The sequence below is a fragment of the Pseudochaenichthys georgianus genome, chromosome 19, assembly GCF_902827115.2.
Source record: "Pseudochaenichthys georgianus chromosome 19, fPseGeo1.2, whole genome shotgun sequence".
Taxonomy (NCBI): Eukaryota; Metazoa; Chordata; class Actinopteri; order Perciformes; family Channichthyidae; genus Pseudochaenichthys; species Pseudochaenichthys georgianus.
Genome location: NC_047521.1, coordinates 7,708,746 through 7,735,916, shown reverse-complemented (window position 1 = coordinate 7,735,916; position 27,171 = coordinate 7,708,746). Strand labels below are relative to the sequence as shown.

At 41.6% G+C, this 27,171-nt stretch overlaps 1 protein-coding gene across 1 annotated transcript; it reads left to right on the top strand.

Annotated features, from left to right (window-relative positions):
- On the top strand, nt 1-25,748 carry grb7 (growth factor receptor bound protein 7). Its single transcript, XM_034107636.2, has 15 exons — nt 1-180; nt 4,002-4,176; nt 5,117-5,234; nt 17,708-17,864; nt 18,733-18,854; nt 19,857-19,931; nt 20,663-20,800; nt 21,272-21,382; nt 21,682-21,780; nt 21,894-21,977; nt 22,065-22,181; nt 22,946-23,003; nt 23,089-23,176; nt 24,243-24,336; nt 24,451-25,748. The coding sequence occupies exons 1-15, from the start codon at nt 129-131 to the stop codon at nt 24,595-24,597; spliced, it is 1,635 nt and encodes a 544-aa protein (XP_033963527.1). The 5' UTR covers nt 1-128; the 3' UTR covers nt 24,598-25,748.
- Nucleotides 25,749-27,171: the final 1,423 nt, after the last annotated feature.

Here is a 27,171-nt window from a genome sequence, read left to right as displayed (position 1 = left end):
GACTCCGCCCTCCCTCCGCCTCTACACTCAGATAATGTTGTTGGCACTTTAGTAGTGGCGCGGCATCCTGTTTCTGTGTGCCACACGTAAGAACAGACACAACGTCCTGCATCACGTTTTTGGCATTAATGCAATGGCGGACAGCTGAACACCTGCCGCCTGACAACGCACAGTCTACAGGTAAGTGTTGCATTGTGCTAACAAGCTAGCCCACACAGGTGCAGGCTGGTTTTAACCTAAAATATAACGTTTATTCAAATAGATGTTGTAGCCGAAGTTAACCGTATTGTTCTTTATCTCGGTGTCATTTTAATTAAATTGTTTTTATCCCAAAGGAATTTTAATGAGAAAAGGTCATTTTCTTCAGTTTCAGTATTAGGTTTTGGCGCTGTGTGACAACACCTGTGTTAGCCTAGAAAAGAGTTTAGGCTTTTAGAACTACCAGTAGTTAGTTCTTTCCACCCTCCGTTTACAGATAAATAAGAGACACATGTTCCAGAGAAATAACATTAATTTATTATTACATAACATGATAAGCTCTTAGTGTTCTGTGGACTTGTATTTAACTCTCGTTATTTCAGTTCACAAGGTCTGTTAGTCACTCAATTAGCTGTAGTCAAATAACAACATTTTATACTAACATGTATTGTCAGCAATTTAGGTTATTCATTGAAATTAAATAGAGTACATATATAAATAAATACATATACAAATATTCAGTGATACAAGCTTCTATCTAGACTGTAATGATTTGATGATTTGTTTGTACTATGTGACAATTTAGCCCAGGGGTTCCCGAGGGGGGGTCGCGGGATGAGTAAAAATAAATAAAAGATAAATAATTAAAAATGAAAAAAGTATTATTATCCAGTGTTTTCCACATAATTTGATTCTATTTGTAGGGGCACCGCAAATAGACAAACTATAGCCTAGTAAAATAAACACCTAAATGTATATTTTGTACATTTTCCTTCCAAAAGCCTGAAAGAAAACATGTTATGGAATCAAAATAGCACAACATATCAAAATTGACCAGTGCATGAAAAACGATGTTTTTGCCTGCCGTGTCTCGCCTTAATGAGTGAGACACACCGGAGTTGAGGATCTGTGGGGTTTTTATGTCGATGTTTTGGAAACACTGTTATTTGTATTACTATTATTAATAATAACGTGTGCATAGACATTTTCCAGGGACGGACTGGCCATCTGTAGAATTTATGTTGGTGCTGCCTCAGTCAAACTGCACACCTAGAGATGGCTTTTCGTGACAACAACAATTAGTCAATGATAAAATGACTGATCACATGAACAGACAATGCTACGATTAAAAATAACACCGTTGAGTCACACTATCGTTACTGAAAATAGACTTTGGTGGCGCAGAGCCAGAGAAATATTACAAACCTGAATTTACGCACACACACACACACACACACACACACACACACACACACACACACACACACACACACACACACACACACACACACACACACACACACACACACACACACACACACACACACACACACACACACACACACACACACACACACACACACACACACACACACACACACACACACACACACACACACACACACACACACGCCTTGAATAATGTCACCTTTCGTTAATTTTTCTCAAACTTTGTTCTTGTCTAAAAGCCATTAATGGTTTGTTTACATTGCTATAAGTTATCAGCTATCGCACAGCAAATGCAGTTGAAATTCAAGTTAATAGTGTGAACATTTGATTTGTCACTGTAGCATGGGAAATTCACAGACTGACAAGGTTTCAACATGACATAACAAGTCTTACACATACAAAATGATTAATGAGAAAGTATGTAAATTGGATTTAACTATGACGATCACTAAGGTGTTGTTGTCTGACAAACCTCTCGTGCAAATTAATATGTTATGGGTGTGGATTTATTAAGTTTAGAGCTGATATTACATGCAATTTAATAATACATCTCAATTAATCAATCAATGTTTATTTATATAGCCCAATATCACAAATGTTACATTTGTCTCAGTGGACTTCACAGTTTGTACAGAATATTAGTATGACAATACGACACCTTCTGTCCTTAGACCCTCACATCGTACAAGGAAAAACTTCCGGAGAAAACCCACAGTTTAAAGGGAAAAATGGGAGAAACCTCAGGGAGAGCAACAGAGGAGGGATCCCTCTCCCAGGACGGACAGACGTGCAATAGATGCCGTGTGCAAATTGAAAAGATAATGCATTAGCAACATAGGTAGTCCAAATGTTTGGAAATGCATGTGTGTATAATAGGAAGATGAATCCACGAGGATATCCATCCAGGACCTATGATCCAGGACCACAGCTACGACTCGCGATCCAGGGCTCGCGATCCAGGACACAGGACCGCAGGATCATCCATGACTCCGGATCCCGGCGTATATAGACACCAAAAAGAAAGACATTTGGGGAAGCTGGGTTAATCGGAACATGAGAGTACACAGGTATAGACAGAGAGAAGGAAGAAGTAAGATGTCCCCCGACAAACTAAGCCTATATCAGCAAAACTAGGGGCTGAATCTAATCAGCCCTAACTATAAGCTTGATCAGCTTTATTACATCTCTCATACAACTTGCGTTCTCTCACATATTGCAGTGCTCTTAGAAATCCTTATCTTAGAAAAACACATGCTGCAGTCACATGATCTAATGACATACCCTGGGAGAAGGGCTGCACATTTTTAAAAAATGGTATCGAAATCTTAATATACATTTCTGCAAAATTCGAATATTTTGAATGCTAGATATGTGTTGATGGGGTCCTGTTATGCTCATATGCCTTTACTGTGACATGTCTCCATGCTTTAATGTTCAAAAAGCTTGTAGCATATCCCTCCGAAATATGGTCGTAGACTTTACTGATGATTTAGATGTGTATTGAAACTCCAGAGTCAACGTAAGAGCTTGTGCCTCTTCGGGGAGGTGCTAACATTTAACCATACACTTTATTATTTTCTTTCTCCGTCGTTATATATAGAAGATACTTTTCTTTTCTTCACGTTGTTTCTATAGCAACAACAACTTCCTGTCAACAATGTAAACTCGCCTTCAAAATAAAAGTATCTAAATAAAACAGGAATTTAACCTAAATTACATTTAAGACGTATATAAAACTGCAACGAAAGCAACAAAAACAATGCAACATCCCCTTCAGTCTCACAGAACACAAATTGGGTTATTTACAAAGCTCTTTATCTTTCTCACACTCCACCTCTTTTCACCCTCTGTCTGAAACCAAAGTCTGCTCTGATTGGTTAGCTGGCCGGCTCTGTTGTGATTGTTCCATCGCTTAGAGATGTTCTGCACCTTAGTATATCACGTACAATGTGTTGGTGCACTAGCCAATAGAATAGCAAGTGTTATGTAGCGATGTCACTATGTTACTGAAGTAAACAAAGGATTACAATGGAGGCGTTTCAGGAAAGAGGGGAGTATGTGGGAAAGAAACTCCCTCTGGAGAGGAAATTGGGGATTTAAGCCTTCACAGACCATTTACATGCACAAAAAACATTTATAAAATACTACAGGAAAGGGAAAAATAAAATATGCATAATTGGGCCTCTTTAAAATAAAATTTGTAATCAAGTAATATGGTGCTGCAAGGATATTCAAATCATATTCTGTAGACTTAACAAAACATAGTTGTTTGGGACAGATCCTCTCAAAGGAATTACACCATAATAATTATATATATTTTTCAATGGGGGCTATTAATTATATCACAATCGCAAAATCAGTGAAAATAGTGGTAATAAGTTATTTTTCCAAATCGTGCAGCCCTAGCTGAGTATCAAGTAAACATGGAAGGCCACAAAGACAAAAGAATACATTGCATAAAATGTTATATATTTTCCTAAAACTCCTAAAAATATTCTTAGTTTCAATACTTATAATAGGTTGCTTTTGTTAGAATATCATAGGTCTAATAATATGACTCTTCCTTCCCTCAGGTAACATGATGGAAGTGGCAGGTCCCTGGACAGAGGTGTTTGAGGGCTCGGAGATGAAGGACATGTCCGATGGAGCAGAAACGTTACTGGGGAGCTCCACCCTGACCCTGGCTCCTCTGGTACCTGAGTCTCCTTCCATACGGCGCTCCCAACCCATCCTGATCACTGTAATCAGGTACAACCAGCAGCAGTGCACACAGGCAGAACGCATTACTCACTGGTTAGTCAATATTAACGTGCATGCAGAAAGTGAGTCAATAGTCTTCTGAACTTGCGTATTGACCCAAGTATGTGACTCAACTTCAGGCCAAAAGTCCTCTGACGTGTACAGCATTTTCTGGTAAGACAACTCAAGGAAGAGTATCGGGGCTAGGCATATGGAAAAGCATTGGAAGGAGGAACATCTTTTTTTTTCAATATTGGCATTTCAAGGAAATACTTCCACTAGTGTTAGTACACATGCTTAAATGTGCCTTTGTTCTACACTTTTTGTGACTGATAAAAGATTTGTTTCTGTTTCACTTCCCTGTGTCTTTACATAATAGCTTGTTACACCGTATTATCTAGTGACTGGCTTGTTCTCTGACAATATAACCAAATGCTGTATTCAGCCAAGATAGGGAAGTGTTGTTACTCTCTGTCTGAAGTCCAAATACACAAAAGATCTCTTATGTGGACAAGTGCAAGCATTTGATTTTGAAACACACATATACCTTGAAGAGGCTGACATTATTTAGTTTTTTCTTATTGTAAAAAAATAAATCAAAACAAAGGACCAAATCAAACATGTGTAAGCCTGTCTCTTGACACTTGCTGAGTTGATCACCCCATCGCATTAGTTCCTCCTGAAGACATTAATCTGTAAAGGTACAATCATCAATATTTTCAGCGTTGGTTTAATAAATTACAGTGTGTTCATGGACTCATATGGTGTTTCTCATTGATAAAACACTTGTCAGTAGATATTGTTTTGGTCTCCTCATGGGATTTGTCAACAATAAACACCACCACCACTTGTACTGTATAGCATGTGACTGTATGGTAAAATAATTTTCTTTGCAATTTATCTTGGCTGCTCCTGACCTTTTCTGTGTTATTTTTAACTTTGTTTCCAGGGCCAAAGGCGTAGAGCACTTCTCTTCCTCGATACCCAACCCCTTTCCAGAGCTGTGCAGCCCCTCCAAGTCTCCAGTGCTCAATAATTCCCTTCCACAACTGTCCAGTAACAAACATGTAAGTTAAAAGCCTAGCTGGTAAGCAAGTCTTTTGCATCTTTTAATGGTTTCATATTTTCACACACTGAAGTGTGACTCAGGATTAAGGTGTCTAAATAGCCTACATAAACGAGACGTTGCAAATACAAAACGCTGCAAGAAGATCAAATCACCCTGCGGTGACACACAGTAAAAAGTGATGTACACATCTGGGACCGGAGTGTTGTTGAAAGTTGGCCAGCTGTCGCAGAGTTAGCTTATAACATCTGTGCGTGTTTCTTTTATTTGACTCCAATATCTAGCCAGCAAGTCACTACCTCTTCTGATGTTTTAAAGTATTGCTCCTTTGCTTCCATTACTTATGTGGGCTACTATTTATTGGTTTGACTTAAAGTGACCAGCTGTTTGAGGGAAATGCTGATCCCTTTTTTTTTTTACTATATATTTGTGAGCTGTTTTTGAAAGATTCAAAGGTTTTCATGCAATGAATGGATGTTAAGAAAATAAGATAACGTCAGGTTTAGTGCTGCGTACCGGTACGCCGAACCGGTACTGGACTTGTAAAAAGTTTCGGTTCAAGTCCGGTTAAAACCGGAACGTCGGGAACCGGTACTTGGACTCGCAAAAAAACTAGCATTTACGTATATTCTGGTGTCTGTGGTTATTTAAACATTCCCTGATAAACGTTATTCAGCGTCAATAAATAAAAAAGCGTCAGAATAAAAGTATTAAGTTAATAATGTGAACTTCCGGTTTTTTCAGAATAAAACTGATTTAAATTAAATAGTGTATTTAATTCAAAATTACACCATATCAACATTGATTTTAATTTCTAACAGTATGTACATCACTATGTATGTACTGTATAATGTACACATGTAGAGTTGTAGAAAATACATGGTGTACAGACAGTACAATGTAGCCTATACTGTATAATAGGTGTGTAACAGTGTAATGCGTATAGTCTACTCTACACTCTACCTTTCAGCAACGTTTTAGGGATTTAGGCTCAGTCAGCTCAGGGACTGTTTGGTTACTTTAGTTTGGTCAATGAAGTAAATGTTTGAACTTTGTAGTAGTTCACTGTAGTTGCTGTAAGTGGCAAAAAGTTTTTTTTTTACATTTGTACTTTGTAGAGAAATGTAGACACAAGTTGGAGCACAATAAACCTGATGAGTTTGAATTTGAGTTGATTATGAGTTAATTTTCAATTGATAATTAGCTCACAATAAGTTCACTTTAGTTACTCACACAACATGACACAAGCCATGGGTTCAGGTCAGGACTTATAAGTCCGGACCTGAACCTGAACCTCTGGACTTGAGTCCGGACCTGAACCTGAATGTGAGTCCAGGTACGCAGCACTAGTCAGGTTTGATCCTCTCACATATATTTGTTTGGACAACTCACAGCTACAGTGTTAACCCCATCACACCTGCCTGTAGGCTCTGGCAGCTGGATCCCTTTAATGTGTCTGAACTTGCCTTCTAATAGTTCAGATGAAGTTCGGTTATGATTGTGACTGACAGGACGACCGTGTTGCCATGACTGCGCTGTCTTATTTTGACAAACATGCACTGCCAGAATAGACATGTCTAATGACAGTGGCGTGCCACACTGTCTCCTGTGTGTCACAAACAGAAATGGAAGAAAAAACATCGACCTTTATATATTGTTGTGTTACTTTAATCACGCTCATATGCCCCTGTATAATATAAGTGTATTGTTTAATGGCGCTTATATTATTAAAATTCCCCGACATAATACAAAGGATACAAGAAGATGCTTACACAATAAGACTTCATTTAAGAATGACATAAACATGAGCAGTGCACTGCAAATATTACACCTCAGGTAACACTAATGAATGAAATAAAATGTGAAATAATGATAATAATAAAGATTTTAAAAAAACAACAATCATTTAGTGAAATAAATATTTAAAATGTATATTCTCAGCTGTAATCTTGCTTTTATTTTCTCCGTGGTAAAGAAATGAACAAACATTTAATAATCATGCTTAATTTGAATTAATAAAGTTACCTACTGGGCACATATTAAATACATTCACGTCCATCGCATTGCCTCCTGGCTTACAAAACGTATTTATTTATGTGGCTTTGGAGCATGAGAACATGCACAAAAGTGACTTCCTTCCTCAAGCTCTGGACGTTTAGGTGTTCATATCATTTTGTCAATGTAATGAACCTCTTTCATTGAATATCAGCTCTTTCTGAAGCTTCTAGTTAAAACTGTATTTTCACCACCGAAGCAATTGTTCAATCAATAAACATTTTATTAATTAAATTGTTTCTCTACTCTTGTTGTACAAAAATAAAATGTGATTATAGCTCACTATGCTCTCTGACATACAAAATCAGTTTGGGAGGGATCAGCAGCAATGCAGCATCTCAGATTTGATGCACAACATAAAATGCTACTGTCTGAGTACGTTTTGAATATATGAAGATCTCCACTGTTGTCTCATTCAGCTTTCTATGTATGAAGCAAAGAAACTGTTCTGACTAAAAAGGAACATATGTTCTGCTTTTTAATAAAACCCCCTGTGGAGTCAAAGTCGACCGACCGGATATTGAACTGAAGGAATGTTCCTCCCCTGTAATCCTCCGGTTGATACTCAGCCATTATCAGTCCTGACGTCGGCACTCACACAACCAGTCAGGACTTACTGATCTACAGCCGCAGGTTTCTGGTCGGGCAGGTTTGTTTTCCTAAGGCTTGCAGGATCCAGACGTTGTGTCAGACAGCAGCACGCTCTGAGGAACATCCTGACCCACGAATAACCTGCACCCATTTCACTCCAGCAGCATAAACACAGGCAATCAGCAAGCATGGCTGCTCCTATCATCTGGAAGGGACAGTTCTTAGAGTTATGAGCTCTTCTAAGAATGTCCCTTTTTATAGCTTAGATTAGATGCAGTCTGTAGTCCCCACATGTTTGAAACACTCCACCATCGTTCCTGTCCCCAAAAAGACAACAATCACCAGCCTCAATGACTATCGCCCAGTAGCCCTCACCTCCATCATCATGAAGTGCTTTGAGCGGTTAATCAAAACCTTCATCACCTCCTCCCTCCCTGACTCTCTGGACCCCCTGCAGTTTGCCTACATAGCAAACAAGTCCACAGACGACGCCATAGCCCTCAGCATCCACACTGTTCTCTCACACCTGGACCAGAGGAACACATATGTGAGAATGCTGTTCATTGATTACAGTTCAGCCTTCAATACCATTGTGCCCTCCAAGCTGGTCATCAAGCTCAGAGACCTCGGGCTCAACAGCGCCCTCTGTGACTGGATCCTGAACTTCCTGACGGGCAGACCCCAGGCAGTGCGGGTGGCAAACATCACATCCTCCACCCTGATCCTCAACACCGGAGCCCCTCTAGGCTGTGTGCTCAGCCCTCTCCTCCCTGTTCACTCACGACTACGTGGCCACACACAGCTCCAACACCATCGTGAAGTTTGCTGATGACACGACCGTCATCGGCCAGATCACCGACGGCGACGAGACGGCGTACAGAGAGGAGGTCGGAAACCTGACATCTTGGTGCCAGGATAACAACCTCCATCTCAACGTCAGCAAAACCAAGGAGCTGATTGGGGATTACAGGAAGCAGCAGAGAGAGGGACACGCCCCCATCGCCATCAATGGGACTACTGTGGAGAGAATCAGCAGCTTCAGGTTCCTCGGTGCCCACATCACTGAGGACCTGACATGGACTCTTCACACCATCACCAGAAAAGCTTTACAGTGGCTCTTCTTCCTCCGCAGGCTGAGGAGGTTCAATGTGGACTCCAGGATACTCTGCAACTTCTACAGGTGCACCATAGAGGGCATCCTGACTGGCTGCATCACGGCCTGGTACGGCAGCTGCACCGCCCTCAATCGTAAGGCTTTACAGAGGGTGGTGAAAACTGCAGAGAACATCACCAGGACGGAGCTGCCATCCATGGAGGACCTTTACTCCCAGCGGCTCAGGAAGAAAGCCCTCAGGATTATAAAAGACCCCCCATCACCCCAGCCACAAACTGTTCTGTCTGCTGCCGTCTGACAGGCGTTACCGCAGCATCCGGACTAAAACCACCAGATTCCGAGACAGTTTCATCGCACAGGCCATAAGACTGTTAAACACCTGAACTGCTGAAACAACATCCATAACATTCATCTGCTACTTAGTAATTATGTATCTATTTATCTAATATATCATTCCAATAACTTGCATAGACTCTTATTGCACTATTTCACTTTTTTAAACTATTTTTATTTTGTATTTTATGGGTTCAGAACAGTCTCATAATACACACATGCACACAGAAGGATTCACACTTGTATTTCATGATCCGCAAAAGGATTCAAACTTGTGTTTTCGGATCCACACTTGTGTTTTTCAATGCACACACAAATGTGTTCCGTTTCATATACATGTAAATAAAATCCAAATACAGAAAAAAGTTTTACATATGTATTTTTGATCCTCACATATTTGTTTTCCGTTTCAAACCTCTGAACCGGCAAACACAAACCGCTTTCTGTGCACGGATCGCTGTGCATTCGTGTGTGGGTTTTTTGAGACTCCCCTGATCGTCAGCCGATTCGTACTTGTAATTTTTTCTATCTATAGCCAATCAGATGTCTCCTCCATTCTAAGCCAATCACATGAGCGCGCCCCCACGAGGGTATGATTTCTTGGGTTCATGACACTTCATACGCATTTTGCACTGTCTGGTCAGCTCGCTAAACAGAGGGCGGCGCATCAGGTGATTATGCAGAGCTGCGAGTCTCCGGCCCATTCCCAAACCACCCCCTACACCCTACCCCTACCCCTCCGTTTGCGCGTTCACGGGGAGGGTCCGCCATATTAAGGGCTGTTCCAAAGCAACGAGTGTGGCGGGGGAGTGGGCTATCAAGCACTCAAACAGCGAGTCTGCAACGGTGCTGACTTGAGACCGGTCTCTACCTGACCGGTCTCAACGCTGTGTGTGTCCGTCAGGAAACAAGCTGTTAACAAGTAATTCCAGCAAACATCCACTGATAAACTGCGATGTTAACAACCTCAGCCTCTTACGTTTTAACTTGGGATCATACCTGTGTTTAGTCTAGAAAAAGGTAAATGTGTGCATTTTATTATAAAGTTGTGTATATTTACAGACTGTTGCAAACACTAAGAAGCTTATAAACATCAGGTGTAAAACTAAAAGAGCTTTACAAAAAAGTAACACAATGAAAGATGTTTGGAGTTTTATTTGAGTTATTAATTTACATTTTTTGTCAAAGAGATGCTGATTTGAAACCGTTGTTTCATACAGTTACAGTACAGCATTTCCTGTTTCTGCCGGAGAGAGGGGAGGCCGTCCCAAAGCTTGCTTCTGTATTTACCTATGGTATTTACTCTCTCCATCTGACAGGAGGGAGCCTCGTTGAGCTGCGAGTGTGGCTACAGACCATAGCTACAGACGGAGTTCACTCCGTCACGGAGGGGTAGGGTCGAGGGAGTGGTTTGGGATTGGGCCTCCGTCAGACTCAGCAGCTGATTTGATCTCTCTCGCGTCTGGTTATACTTCACTCGCGTTTGTAACCTTTGTACTAACGGTATCTCGGCACCAAAACCGTAGTTTCGGTTACACACCGGTGGTTTCTGACTTGGCTCGTTGTCAGCCGGTAACTGAGGTTACCTACTGTAACCCAGCTTCTATGAGTAAATGGCGCAGCCCTCTAAGGATATCGCTATTGGGTTGTCCCTCTGCGCCGCTGCGCAGCACTGAAACACTTGTAGTCCACGCCCACCCGCTAGGTGTGCCCCACCCTTGGGCTCCCTTCCGGTATAAATAGGAAGGGGGCCCGGCACTCCCATACAAAATAACTTTTCTTCAGCTATTCGTGGGGCCCCGCACTTAGAGGGCTGCGCCATTTACTCATACAGTAGGTAACCTCAGTTCTATTTCGTATATGGCTTCGCCCTCTAAGGCTATCGCTATTGGGTTAAGGGCGAAGCATGATGTAGTCTGCGCCCCACTGGGTCCGCCCGGCACTAGAAGCACAGACACACCTGCTCAATAACACCCCCTGCCTGTTGTGCCATGCGTAATGGCGCATCACCGTCCCTGGAACATAGCAAAACATGCCTATCTTCCCGACGGGGTGAAGGCTGGGAACAATACATACTGGCCGCTGTGAGAAAGTAGAGACGAACGTCCCACCTTGCCCAGCGATCATAGAGGGGGAACAGCAGCTCTCTGCGTGTCAGACAGGTAGGAGAGCGCACAGCTGGATCCCTGACGTCACTCACTCTGACCAGACACTCCGTACAAAGTGTCAGAGGAAAAAGGAACATCCCTCCTATAAGAGGGAAAAAGGACCGCTCTCTGCGTGCCGAGAGGCGCACAGCTGGCTCCCTGACGTCACTCACTCCGACAGGACACCCAGTACAGGGTGTGTCAGAGAGGAAAGGGAGACATCCCTCAAATAAAAATGAATAAATGAACAGGGGGAAGACCAAGATGCAGCAGTGCAAATATCTTCCACTGACATTCCTCCGTGCAAAGCCGTGGAGGAGGAAATTCCTCTGGTGGAGTGCGCATTAATGTTCTCCCGGGGCTCCACCCCAGAGGAGACATATGCTTGCGACACAGCCTCACACAGCCAGTGTGACAGCCGTTGTGCAGACCGAGGTTGCCCGATCGAGCGCTCTCTATAGTGCACAAACCGCGAGAGCCGCGCTCTGCTGCTGGCTGAGTTTAATTCCACTCCAGATAAACGTTTGTCTGAGAGGGAAGAGGACAGCTCTTCTTCCAATTTATTATGAAACCCAGGCTTTGACAGATGCGATACGAGATGTACCGTCTGTAAAGCGACTTCCTCCCTGGAGCGAGCCAGCAAATAGCAGGTCGTCCAGAGGAAACCACCCTCTCATCCCTCCTCTGTGTAGTGGCTCCAGCCTTCTCTACACAAAAATGCGAGGAGCCAGAAAGGCGAAGGGAGAGGCGAACTGCAGGACGTATCCTCTGCTGATCAGCCTGCTCATCCATCTGTCCATCAGACCCACGCGCTGCCACTCTGAGAAAACCTCTGAGAGCGGGCGCACGTGCTGGAGATGTGTTTTTGGTCGTCATGGTGATGAGCCACGCCAGAGCCCCTGCAGACCGAAAGGGCTGCGCAGGGGCCTCCAAACGCTGCGTCTCACTCCGACTCATCATGAGGCGCGTACACGCTCAGGGGATGGATGGAGGTGTGTGCAGTGCTGCCCACATGAAGCGTTATAACGGCGCTCATGGGTTTATTAAGGCCGTGTGTACGAGGCGTATCTCGGACAGAGGAATGCTGCGATCTCTGCAGGTTATTAACAGGGGTTAAAACCGGCAGGCTTCTGCAGCGAGCCCTGCTGTCTACTTAATCAACAGATTAGTGGCAGCCGGCTTACTTAGCGAGCTCTGCAGTTTATTAACCGATGGGTTAAAACCAGCAGAATTCTGCAGCGAGCCCCGACGCCGTGGCGCTGCGGGCGCTGCCGCTGGGGACACTCAGCCTGGAATACTGCTCCTTCCCCCGTTCTGGTTTCTCTGTGATGTGCCGTAATGGTCGCCATGGTGACGAGCCACGCCATTGCCCTCACCGCGACTGCCCTTAAAGAGCCTGTGACAGCATCCCAACAACTGTTGTGCAATGAAATATTGGGCTACTAGTAATCTCGAACCGTCAGTTTAAAAAAGAAAAAGCGATACCGTTCCGTTAAATATCAATATTTTCGAACATCGCGGGGAAATTCCTTCGACTGATTTTGAAGTTTTGGGGGAAGCCGGAAGTGACGTCAATGTGGGAACGCTTCGAGAGCCAAACACGGACAAAGTGTGTTGTCATGCGTAGAAATGGTGAATTACTGAGATTAGGCACGTTAATAACGTTTTAATGAAGTTGACTACAGTATATTCATATTTGTCAGTGCTTTCATGTCAATTCGGCGACATAAACATAAATGATCGTGGTGAAGATGATGATTACATTAGGATTAAAAATCGGGAGTGAGAGCTGCTGAATTTCCTCCCGTCGGATGTGATGTAAAAACAAATCGATTATTTTTGTGGTTGTAAACTCAAGTGGATGAAACTACATTTATTAGTGCTTTCATGTCAATTCGGCGAACATATGATACATTAAATGATGAGTGAGGATGATGATTAAAAATCGTTTGTTTGAGCCGGTCTGCATTTCCTGATGAGAAAACAAACCGATGCTTTTTGTAGTTGTAGTACACCAACAACATGGATTAAACGTGTGGTTTTTTTACCACAATGTTGGGGAAATTAATGGATAAAATGCACGGATTATTATTATTATTCCCACTCCGATCGGGACACTAGGTCCACCGTTTCCCCGCAGCGAGGCTCCCCCTGTTGACAGTTTACGTGGGCTGGGTGCAGTGGCGGACTGGCCATCGGGACGAATCCCGATGGGCCGGTACCGAAGTGGGCCGGTCGGATAAGTAACTAGCACATCCCCCATAGGCGGCGCGTGAGGCTCAGGTTTGGGAAGGCTAAATAACTTCTTTTACCTGACGCTGTCCGCCTCCGGCGTCTATAGAAAAGAGATCCACTCAGTGTGCGGAGTTTAAATCTCTCAAGTCATATTACAGGATAAAGAAAATACAGTTTAAATTGCCGTATGCAGAGAAGACGCCGACGTGTCGCACTTATCATTCATATCACATCATCAATCAGATCATCGATCATATAATATCATAATATATCATATATTTCCTTATCTGAGTCAGCTTCTCCAGCCTCATCTGGCCGTGCAACACTCACAGTGTCACAGACTGGATGCAGAAGTATTATTTAACACATTATGTTGACGAAACACTCGAGACAAATGTAATTAAAGTCAGATCCACTCGTGTCTTAGACGTGAACGCGCTCTCAGCTGGAGAGAGAAACCCTGGCTTGATTTACCGAGTTGATAACCAGCGTCGTAGGACCGCTTAGCGAGATCTCGTTTGTTAGTTTGTTGTTAGTTTGTTTGTTACTCAAACATATCCAGGGTCTGTTGAACTGGCTTCGTAGTACAGGGCACAGGTGGCTAGCAGCGCTAATGTCAAAGACACAGACATTATACATTATATTTGTATTTTACCAGGATGCAGTGACACAAATATTTACATATTTACATTTACTATCTACAGCACCCGCCGCCCCTGACATCCCCCACTCCCCCCGTTGACAATTTACTAGCGGTACCGAAGTGGGCCGGTCGAGAGTCCCGGGATGATTTTTAGTCCCAGTCCACCACTGGCTACATGACCGTATGAACGCCCATATTGACGCACCTCATTCCTAAACTTCTAGCAGATACAACATAAACCGATCCTTCAGCCTCATATGCTCTCAGACACGTTCAACATTAACCTGTCATCGCTGTCTGAGCTTGCTGCTGTGTGCACCATCGTGCGTTTACATGCAGATGCTGGGATCCTGGACGGTGCAGCTGGAGCGCTGTGCCCGCAATGACGTCACCCATCATTTGGCGGGACTTGAAGAATCCGCGAGAAGATCCAGAAAATTGTCAACATTGAAGGCAGATTAATGGTTATCAAAGTACAAATATCCAAAATCAGTTCAGTAACGGTTTTCAAGGGGACAATATGTACTCAAATTGATGGGTTTGGATGATGGGGGAAACTCGTGTCACAGGCTCTTTAAGGCGAAAGGGCTGCGAGGAAGCCTCCACACGCTGCGTTTCACTCCGGCTGTCATCATGAGGCGTGTACACGCTAAGGGGATGAGTGCAGTGGTGTCCACATGAGGCGTGAAAACGGCACTCATGGGCTTATTGTGACCGTGTGTAGGTGGCGTATCTCGGACAGAGGAATGCCGCGAGGTCTGTGGTTTAATAACCGAAAAGTCATAACCACCAGGCCTCTGCAGCAAACCCTGCTGCCTACTAATCAACAGACTGGAGGCAGCTGGTGTAGTTACCGCGCTCTGCAGCTTATTAATCGATAGATTAAAATGCGCAGGCTTTTGTAACGAACCCTGCTGGCTATCAACCGATAGGTCATAGGCAGCTGGTTCACCCAGAGTGGGGGATATGTGAAACACATTTGAAACTGATGACTCAGACAACATGTTGGGAAATAAGCTTATTTTATTTTCCTCACACTCATCAATGGTTCGGAAAGTGGCGCTGTACCTTAATAATATAAAGGCTTGTATTTGCGTGCATTTCCTGTTCGGAAAGTGGCGCTGGACTGAGAGTGGTGGTGTCCTGAGATTAGCGCCTGCAGGCAGGCTCCATGGACCTGTCAGCTCCGGACTGCGCAAAATGCGTATATGAAGCGCTACGTCATGAACGCAAGAAATCTACCCTTGTGGGGGCGCGCTCATGTGATTGGCTTAGAATTGAGGAGACATCTGATTGGCTATAGATAGAAACAATTACAAGTACGAATCGGCTGACCGTCAGGGGAGTCTCAAAAAACCCACACACGAATGCACAGCGATCCGTGCACAGGAAGCGGTTTGTGTTTGCAGGTTCAGGGGATTTAAACGGAAAACAAATAGAGGATCAAAAATACATATAAAACTTTTTTCTGTATTTGGATTTTATTTACATGTATATGAAACGGAACACATTTGTGTGTGCATTGAAAAACACAAGTGTGGATCCGGAAATACAAGTGTGAATCCTTTTGCAGATCATGAAATACAAGTGTGAATCCTTCTGTGTGCATGTGTGTGAATGAGACTGTTCTGAACCCATAGTATTTACTATATTACTATTTACTTGCACTATATTTTTCTGTTTATCTGTGTTGCTCTGTTGGAGAAGCCTCTGACCTAAGAATTCCATCGGCATAACTACACTGTAGCTATGTTCGTATGACAAAATAAAGAACCTTGAACCATCCAGGTAAAGATAAGTTATTTAAAAAGCATCTCAGAACAAAAACAGTTAGGAACAGAGAAAATTACTTAAAAAAGGTTTTCTTAAGCAGGTTTATGGTATATTTCTATACCAACAACTAGGGCTTCACAGTTAATCGATATTTAACAAAATCGCTTCATCAGCTTGTGTAATATTCAAATTGCAATATTCTGGAGCTGCTGAGAGCTAGCCTACAAATCCCATTCTGAAGGTATGACACTTGTTTCTTTTTTTAAATCACACCATGATCATTTTAATATATTTTTCAATCATAATGAGAATTATCATTCAAAATGGTTGATCCCTGCACAATTGTAATACATATCGCAATTTCAGTATCAGTCAAAAATAATCGCAATTAGTTTGTTTTCCCAAATTGTGCAGCCCTACCAACTACACCGAGACAAAGACAGTAATCAAGATTTCATCATTTTGCATCCAGTCATGGCTCACAACAGAAAAACATACAATTCCATGATTGGTGTTTGTTTTAGTTACATAATTATTTACATATTTATTAAATTACTTTATTGGAAAAAAACAAGCGATTCCTCAAATTCTCTTAGTCTTAGTCTTCGATGCACACATTGTACTATCATAACATTTCTCTGGAGGGGTGCCTCCAAAGCTCAGTGTTACAGGGCATTGGCCCCTGTTGGCCCCCCCCTAGTACCGCTCGTAATGTAATTCCAGTTAACTTTATGACAGTTCTATCTAAAATGATGACAGGCTTGTCTCTTATCGGAGCCAGCGACTATCTGCCTCTGCAGTGCGGTTGACAGATTATTGGCTTCCCATTTGGCTTCCTGTCTCATGTTTTGAAGCATTGCCAAAGCCAGGTGTGAAAAGTGTTATCACTGTTATCAAGAATAACTCTGCTTTATCCAAATAATTCAAACACTTTAATACATCAGATGACCTCTACATATGTAAACTAGCTGTTAAGTGACCAGTGTGATATAATTGAAGAAGATTTAGAATCTTTTGAAGTCTACTTTACTATATGTCAGAAGGATCAAGTTAAACCTCATTTATTTCATAGGTATAGTTGGTCAACAGTTGCTTCGAATAGAAAAGCTATTACCAGTTTATTTGAATATCGTCTAAACAACAATAATTTTGTGATATTGGATTTTCTTGTTGATGACCAATAAGTGATATGAAACTAGATATTGTCTAAGTCGATATGAGAGATCGCAATAAGTCTTTCCCTGGTTTTAATGGCTGAACCTGCAGTGAAACAACAACGTAGTGCATTATTCTATGTTTTGGTTCATATTTGTTTCTGAATGATCTAGCTGTTCAGATCTAATTATTTATCAAAATTCTCATTGTGTAATCATTTTTTCAAAAGCATCAATTGTCAAGCAAACAATATCGACACAATATCAATATCGAGGTATTTGTCAAAATATATTTTGATAATTGATTTGTATTCATATGGCCCACCCCTACTCTTACAATGAATGTATTTCTTGGCATGGCAACTTGAATGATGGGTTATTGCTTCCTTTACTCTAATGATCTGAATATGTCTTCCTCCTCTCCCTCAGTTGGTGAAGGTGTACGGGGAGGACAGCCACAGCAGGTCGGTGTGGGTTTCTCGAGCAGCGACAGCCAGAGAGGTGTGTCACATGTTGGTGCAGACGGCTCACTGCAGCGACCAGGAGAACTGGGCTCTGCTGGAGCTCTATCCCACGCTGGGCCTGGGTACGACTGAGCTGTAGGATAGACATAATGTTTAAAGGCATACTTCACCCACAAAATGACAATTTGTATACCAATTACTCACCCTGGGTTAGTTTGAATTCATTAAGAAAATGTAAGATAACAGGTTCTTGCAAACCTCCATGGTTGGCGAAGAATAAAAAAACGTAATGAATTGAAGTTGGTGAAACCCAACAACATCAAAACAACATATCTCACAATACTCTTGCAGTTTAATCCAAGTCTTCAGTTCTTCCTGAACACATGATTTCATTATTTTAAGACAATATCTTTATTGAGTTTTTTTTTTTAACGTAATTTTGACAAATACAAATAGTGACACTCACAAATACAGGCAATACTGAAATGACACAGGCTCAAGTCAGTCAGTTATTAATGTATAATATATACAAATTCCTCTTACTTTATACTTTTGACAAAAATAAATAAATAAATCTAATAGAAAGAATAGTAAAAAGACAAACATAAAACTATTTTATACCGGCTTTGTACTTTGGTGTTGAAGACAGTTTAATAAGAGATGCCGTACTTTTTCAAATTATTTTTAAATAATGAATGTAATTAATTGACACCAGTTTAAATAGTGAGATTTTAAAGGGGCCCTATTATGCTCATATGCCCAAAAATGAGTGTTACCAAGTGATGTCATTGTGTTACGGAAGTAAAAAAAAAAGAGTCCAGTGGATGTGTTTCAGGCAGGTGGGGAGTGTGAAATACTTAATTATCTTCAAAGAATAAAGGTAAAATGGGGTGAGTAATTGATATACATATAGTTATACTTTTTTGGGGTGAACTATTCCTCTCCTAAATGGTAAAGAATGCCTTATGAAATGTTCTCCTGTCTACTCAGAGAGATGCCTGGAGGACCACGAGGTGGTGGTGGAGGTTCAGGCCACCTGGTCTCTCAAAGGCGACACAAGGCTTGTTTTCTGCAAGAACTACGCCAAGTACGAGTTCTTCAGGAAGCCAGTGGTAAGCAGCACACAGCCTTTGTTTAAAGCTCAAAATGTAACAATGCAACTCTGAGAATAGAATAAAACAAACAAGAGGGAATACATTTACATCACTTGCTTTTATATAACTACTAAAAAACAAAGTCCTTGGCGGGTTGCGTGCTGCCGCAGACAGGCTTACTCCATGCCTCAGGTATTTCATGACATCAGATCTGCTCTTAAACAAAGGTGACGCTTGAAATGAAAAACTGGTTTTGATGATCCTCCCACTGGTGTTTCTTTAGAGTATGCCTCACTGCCTCCGAAGGCACTAAAGTGCATTTAATCATGGACTCACTGCATTTCACTCATAAAATGTGTCCTACACTGTGACCATGTGTCATGGAGCAATGCACACCACTGCGTCATGCACACAGGATACAAGTCATTCATAGCTGTACATTATTTGTTAACTATTTTTAATATTAAATTATCTGCTGATTTTCTTGATTTATCAATTGATTGCCAGTCTAGCTGGACATCTCTAAGCGGTTGCCGAATCACAACCAAGCCTGCTCTAAGCAATCAGAGCAGACTGGGCTCTGGTTTCAGACAGAGGGTGAAAAGAGGTGCTGCAGCACAGAGAGTATGAGAAAAATAAAGAGCTTTTTGAACATTAAAGCATGGAGACATGTCCCAGTAGAGGCACAACATACAAGAATAACCTGAAAATGAGCATATGATGTCCTCTTAAAGCTCTACAGTCATTTGAACACATCCAGGTGCATACAGTATGCAAACAAAGACACCAAAGGGACCTCTTGTTTCCCTCCGAGCACATTTGAAATGTGACGCCTGTTGGTTTTGTGCACAGGTGGCTAACAATGCATGGCTGATCATTTAGTTAAGGCTTTGTCCGAACTCTATGTAATGATGTTTCATCAGGTTTCCAACCAAGGAGCATGTGTTTAATCTGCATCCTGCAGCTTCCTTGTCTTTCAATGAGGGTTTTATGATGACATCCTTCTGCTTCCTTTCTCAGCTCTTCTTCCCAGAGACTATGATCTCAGACAGCGCTGATGTCACCAAGGACATGACGTCCTCAGAGCTCATTCAGGTAAACCTGCTGAAACACTGGTAATCATCAGTGGACCTGTCTGCTTAAAGTTTGTTTTAATTATATTTATTTAGACACAAAGGCTGTTAAAGCAAATATATCTATTTTTAAGTTCTATAAATTGCCATATTCATTAAAAGTATGATAACTTAACTGCATATGTATTCAGCTTCATTTTATTTTACAGAACACTGCCTAGAATTTTTTTTTTTTGTATTAGTCTTTTCTTCTTTAAAATATAAGAATATTGCAAAACAGAGTTTTGTCTAACTAAAAAATATCTGTTTAGAGAGATATAAAAGAACGAAAAAGCCACACATCCTAACATTCTCTGTGCTCGGAACGGATCGTTTTTGGCCATTTTTTGAAGAATAAATCAATAACCAAAAATGACTATCAATATATTTTCTGTTTCAATCCTTGATGGGTTCAAACTGTTTATCATGCCAATTTTGTTTCCCTACACACATATCGGAAAAATATTATCGTTTACTGAAAACAAGGTCCTCTTGCAAAGATCAAAAATTAGGAAATAATTTATTTTCATGTAAAAAACTAAATCAAGGGCATATATTTTGAAATAATTGTTTTGCAACAGTTTTCTTCTATATCATAAAATATTGTGTTCATACATTTTTATTAACACAATTTTCCTTTTTCAAACATAATTCTTTGTGCATTAGGAGCCTGAGAACAACGACAGCTCACTGTTCTGATCCCTTGTTCCTCAGAACCTGCTGAAGTCCGGGACGTGTCCGGAGATTCAGGGCTTCCTGCAGGTCAAAGAGCCCAGTCGTAAGGCCTGGAAGAAGGTCTACTTTTTCCTCCGCCGCTCCGGGCTCTACTGCTCCACCAAAGGCTCCTCCAAGGTCAGAGTCAAACATAATGAATAAATAAGCGCAGACTAAATGGATAAATGACACTTTTTTTATAAAATAATCTATGAAAACACACAACCCGGCCATTCATCATAAACAAAGGACAAATCATGTGAGAGGAACACTTCTATCAGCAACTTCATTTACGCTTAAGATTATAAAAAAATAACTTGTTCCATTTATTTTGGCTGATATTGCAATTTCAGTATGCTGAATGTCAGCATACTGAAGAGGTTGATCTTTTTTAAATCATAATTCTCATCATCATTAAAACTGCTTATGGTGTGGTCTATGCCAAACACATCTGTTTTGTAGAATATTATTTAAAGGCCGGGATATCTTTGCATCTCGACAGTATTGCATTCAAGTGGTATTTTAACACATGATCAAATATTGTGCTTCCTGTGATTTGGGAATTGTACTAGACCATATTTCCATTTGAATAACACTTTGATCAACCAGGAGCCTCGCCACCTTCAGTACGTTGCTGATCTGGACGATCTGAACGTGTACACGGTGGTGAACAGCCGTAAACTGTACGGAGCGCCTACAGACTTCACCTTCTGCATCAAGGTAAACACTTCAGAGAGATGGGATTTTAGATGTCTGACAAAAGAAGAAATAGAAAACAGCTGAGTAAGAACAGGCAGAACAAGACAGAAATAACAACATACAAATACAAAAAATTATAATAAAAATAAGATCAATAAAGAAAATGTAGTAAATCTGCCTCTGCTTGGTCGCATTTCTCATAAAGCATGTAGAATATCAACTGTTCAACATTTAAATTATCTGATGGACTTAGCATTTAATGACAATTGTGAAAACTAAATCTCAAAGGAGCTGTGTGTACTATGTGTGTGTCTGTACAGCCCTCCAAGAACCCTGTGCGCACTCAGGACCTGAAGATCCTGTGTGCTGAGAACGAACAGACTCGAACGTGCTGGACGTCGGCTTTCAGACTCTTCAAGGTGTCCTGTCTTTTCCCTCCTTCCAACACTGTATTCACTCAAGTATATGGGAAACACTTTGGGAGAACATCATCCTTGAGTATAGCAGTAACCTTTATTTTGTGTGTGCGCAGTATGGGAAGCAGCTTCAGTGCAACTACCAGTTATCCAAGTCGGCCCCGAAAATCCTGGAAGGAAGCAAACTCACAGACGCCAAAGTGAGATCATCAGACATGATGTGATTAAGAGGAGACATCATTGCGTAGCGTCGTCTCACATTTCTCTTCTCTTCTCTGTGTGAGCAGTCAAAGTCCGAGGCGAGCCTGGTGGCCATGGACTTCTCGGGCAAGGCCGGCGGGCGGGTCATCGAGAACCCAACGGAGGCCCAGAGCGCAGAGAGGGAGGAGGGGCAAGCCTGGAGGGTGAGGACATGAGGGGAGGGTCATGGCTGCTGAGCGGGAGCAATACAAACAGTGATTAACACGGGTATGGAGGAAGTGATGACGCATGGCTGTACCTCCGTCCAGCCGAGATCCACTTAAGTCTTAAAGGTTCATTTATGTTTCAAAGGATTAATACCCAAAGTGTAAACAGGTTGCACACCATAGATATTTCAAACAAAGTACTACTATAATCTCAGCACTTAAATCTGGCCATGTCAAACAAGAACATGCTTATGTTTGAACCTGGTTAGCTTGGCAGGCATCACATGGTAAACTTGCTTCCAATAAACATATTGTTCACCATATGATAAAACTGGTGGAATATATCAGAGGTTGCAGTTCTATATTGCTATATTTTGAGAGGAGGCATGTACTAGATGGTGCTCAGGTATTATTGATCACAGGCTGACTCTTTCTGACCGATTCTTTGTTGCAGGCTTTGAATTTTTTAAAGAAAGAAAAAAAGTCAACATTTATCGAATATACAAAATAGTGTCATGATTCTTCTATGACAGTATAGTGTTTAAATATTGGATTGTGGACAAACCAACACAGACTTTTGAAGACGTCATTCTGGGCTTTGGGAAAATATTTTCCCCTTTCTCTGAAATGTTATTATGGACCAAACAACTGACTGATTATAGAGAATGAAATCATGTAGGATTGTTTAAAAAGCTAAAATGTAAGGATGTAGAAAACATCCACAAATATCTGACTGTGATTTTTTTCTTCCACTGGTGCAGAGGAGAGAAGCCCTGAGGTGCAGTCTGCCCAACTCCAACGCCGCCGCCAGACCGTCCTGTGAGTCCACATGAGGACAAACATCACCGCTGTGGAATGTGAAATACACTTCTCTGATGTTTACCGTCTGTATGTCTGTCTGCAGCCATCCATAAGTCCCAGCCGTGGTTTCATGGTGGCATCTCCAGAAAGGAGACCCAGCGGCTGATAGAGAAGCAGGGCCTGGTGGACGGGTGAGTGGAGAGACTGCAGACCCTTTTACTCAACACTGCGTGGGCTCAAACACTCTCTTATGGAACCAGAACCCAAGTTGAATTCATGTGATCTCCGCCCAGCGTAAGCCTGTAGGGAGATGGTGTGTTTGATTGGGTCTGTCTGTCTGTTTGCAGGTGTTTATTTATTTAGTTGTTTATTTGGAATACTAATGACATTCTATAAATGATCAGACCTACATTGTTTGTGCTGATGAATGGCTGCATGCTGAAGATTCAATAGACTCACAGGCTTCATTGATCTCAGGCAGGATTCAAACCGGTACCCACCACAGCAGGGATTTACACTGGGCTTAACTGAGGCTGCAGCTAATCCACTGAGCTGTGCAGTGGCCCTGCTGCAGGTCATCTCTGTCGTGGCTCAAATAGTGACAGCCGTACAAAAGTTTGGTCTCATGTTCAAAAGGAATATCAGCAGAATACACTATAACTGAAACACTGAATGGAGGTATGTTACAAGATTAATAAATCCAGTTTGATTACAAGGGAGCTGGGAGGGAGAATAGATTGATGCTGTATATGAATTTGGATACGTCACTTAATATACTATTATGTCATACACGGTTAACACTTGCACAGTGTTTGAATTTCAACCAAGTAGCGCTGTTTAGAATCCTCAGCAGCTGCTGTGCCCTCACAGGAAGTGGTGTTCCTGGCTGTTAGCTAGCAAGTTAGCTTGACATGTTTTTGATCACGTTACATACTGTACTACTCAATCAACTAAATGAAATAAACAGTGGCTTCATTATACAAAAGTCCAGTGGTACGTTAATTGACATGTGAAGTGAAGGTGGGAAGTGTACCGTGTTGGCGTACTTCTGTGTTAACACACTTATGCACTCACTAAGAATGTGCATTAGGACAGAGTATGTGATGTCATTCCTTAATGGGAGGGGAGAGGGAGACGCCTGGTTGATGTCTTTACTGCACTGAGTGACCTTTTCTAGTTGTACGTAATAAACCCTGACCAGTGCTTTAAAGTAAGTTAGTATCTGAACTGTTTCTCTGCACGTGTGTTTCTGTGTAGGATGTTCCTGATCCGCGAGAGCCAGCAGCACGCCCAGTGCTTCGTCCTCTCGCTGTGCTACAAGCTGAAGACCAAGCATTACCTGGTGATCCCTGTGAGTTCCCCTCAAAGAAACTCCATTCCACCACAGATAAAACACATTTGTATTTGCAATTACAAAGTGTGTCAAATATGTACTTTATTGTAACCGTCTTTGTATTATCTGCAGTGCGAGGAGGGAGGCAGGAAGTACTTCACCATGGACGACGGGCTGACTCTCTTCATAGACCTCCTGCAGCTGGTGGAGTTCCACCAAATCAACAAGGGCATCCTCCCAGTGTGCCTCAAACACCCCTGTGTCTGTGTCGCGCTGTGACACGCTTTACAGCTCCTGACCTCTGCCCTGACCTCTGATCCTTTTATATTACCTCGGCCGCAAAAGCATGTTTGTCTGTCTTTGGATTTTATTGACTCTATAAGCACAGCTGATAAAGAGCAGACTGTTGGTACAGCAGTGCGAAGTGTAGCCTGTGAGATAACGCTATCAGGTTTCTAAGACTCCTGGGAAGCCCCCCCCCCCTCTCTTTAGTTTTTAAATCATTCCAGCTACACATCCAGACAGTGGTTCGTTTTTTATTTTTAATAACGGAGCCATGTTGGACAGACTTTTAGTGCACTTTGATTCAGATCCACGTGATGAGGTGTGAGGGCATGCAGGAGGACGTTTTATTGGAGGACTGAGAGGACGTGGCCACCAGAGGGCGCTCCGAGTCAACACTCAGAAGAGGAACTTGTATTTTTTCAGCCATGCAATGGAAGACATGTATTTTTTGTAGTGTTGTAATCATGAACATGCCCCAGGTTGCAATGATGTAGCATGTCAATTCTCACTCCTCTGACTCTGTGAAGTTGTGTACAGTAACTTTCTGGTGCCTTACAAACAATCTGATGTTTTAATTGGAACAAACTTTAAGTACTTTCATTGCTACGTTTGCACAATGGTGGTGAGGGGACTGCAGTTTCTTGTGTTTAAACAACCAAATATATAACATGGAAGCGTTTTATCAGGGTGTTTTTTACCCCGGAGAAAGCTTTAATTAAGACTTTATGACAGCGCTTTATTTTAGATAAGACAACATATCTTAATCTTTTTTAGGATGTTTCTTTTTTGGTGTTTGATATTGGCGAAAGGTGAGCAAGTTTAACCTTTAAAGTCGTATTAGCATAAAATAGTCGGCAAAGCGGAAGTCTAGACAAACATAGAATACAGTTAGCAGTTAGCAGTGACCTTCATATATTTAATATCGAATTACTGATTTATTGCCAGTTAACTCCTTGGGAAATTCCAGCAGTAAAATCCAGCATTTCTGACCTTTTTGTTGATTGGTGGTTGTTTGATCATATTTTCTTTTACTTTAAATATTTGCACTTACTGTTCGCTTTTTATAATGAAGGTCCATGTCTTAGCCTGTCTACAAATATATGCATTATTATTATAATTCATCTAGTACTAGGCTTACTGCCTTTTTCAGACCTGTTTTATATGTTAAATAAATATTTTTTCTTAAATTGTAAATATTGTCTATTGTGTTAACTCTAAACCAAGACTATTTATGGGGCTAGAATCAGGCCAGCAGTTTTAATTAAACGTAACTTATAGTTCAAGGTTACATTTGGAAAAATACAAAAACGTAAAATCTGCAACTGAAAAATACACCTTGAATGACTAATTATGTGAAAGAATGTTTAAAAGGGAAAAGAAATATTCACCAGTGTCAGAAATGAATCATTCATTTAACCTTAAAATGATCCAACACTGTTTAGTGTGAATACATTTCTGTATAATTCAGTACTATAAACTGGAACTCTCCATAGTTTTTCAAAACTACTGGCCAGGGAATCTGTCCATAGTCAACCCCTCTAAACTTCTAAGATGGTTTTATTCAGTTTTTTAAGGTAAAAAAAGCTAGCTCAAAAAACTATGGAAATATGTGACGTTTTTTCTTTATTCCTCTCCCTAAATACAAAAGACTAAATACACGTTAATGCCTTGTGCACTTACTGTATATATATATATATATATATTTTTTTTTTTTAAGTTACTGTATATCATGTATATGCTCAAGTAAGAATACCCTAAAACTACTGGTACTGTACCTGTGTTGAGTTCCATTTCACCAATACATTATCTTAACAGTACTGCTCTTTCTGGTTCAAAGAAGATCATTATAAAACCATTATCAGCCTAAAACTAGACTAACTGAAAAAAAAGCTGGCCTGCATCCTGGCGATCTGATTGGTGGAGCCACATAAAAGGCAGCCGGGGGGCGACAGTGTCCTGGCAGTGTGCACAGAATCCTTGCTGAGGCATAGAGCCTGCACCACAGCTTCCCAAGCTAAAGAGATGATTGTCTCTGTCGCTGACCTATAGAAGTGAGTGTGGGTGTGTGGTGTGTGTGTGTGTGTGTGTGTGGTGTGTGTGGTGTGTGTGGTGTGGTGTGTGTGATGTGTGTGTGTGTGTGGTGTGTGTGTGTGTGTGTGTGTGGTGTGTGTGTGTGTGTGTGTGTGGTGTGTGTGTGTGGGTGTGGCTAAATCCCAGTGTGCTGTTGTAACCCTTACTTTTCACTGCAGACCTTCTCTTAAGAGGGGTTTGCTATGGAAACACTTTGTCCTGGATGGGCCAGGTAAATGAAGGGGGGTGAAATGAAGACGGACAGAAGGGATATAGGTCGGAAGCTTTGAAATATGCAGTGAATGAAGGATGTATGATCACTGTGGATCCAGCCTTCTCTGTTCAAAGTGGGATAAATTTACACTGTGGGTTTGTCATTTTTGCAATTTTCTGATAATATATCTACTTAGACTTCCAAACTGACATATATAACATTTTCTCAATTATCCATATCTGTATATATGTTAACACTTTCAATGTTAATGTATAGCCTACTGT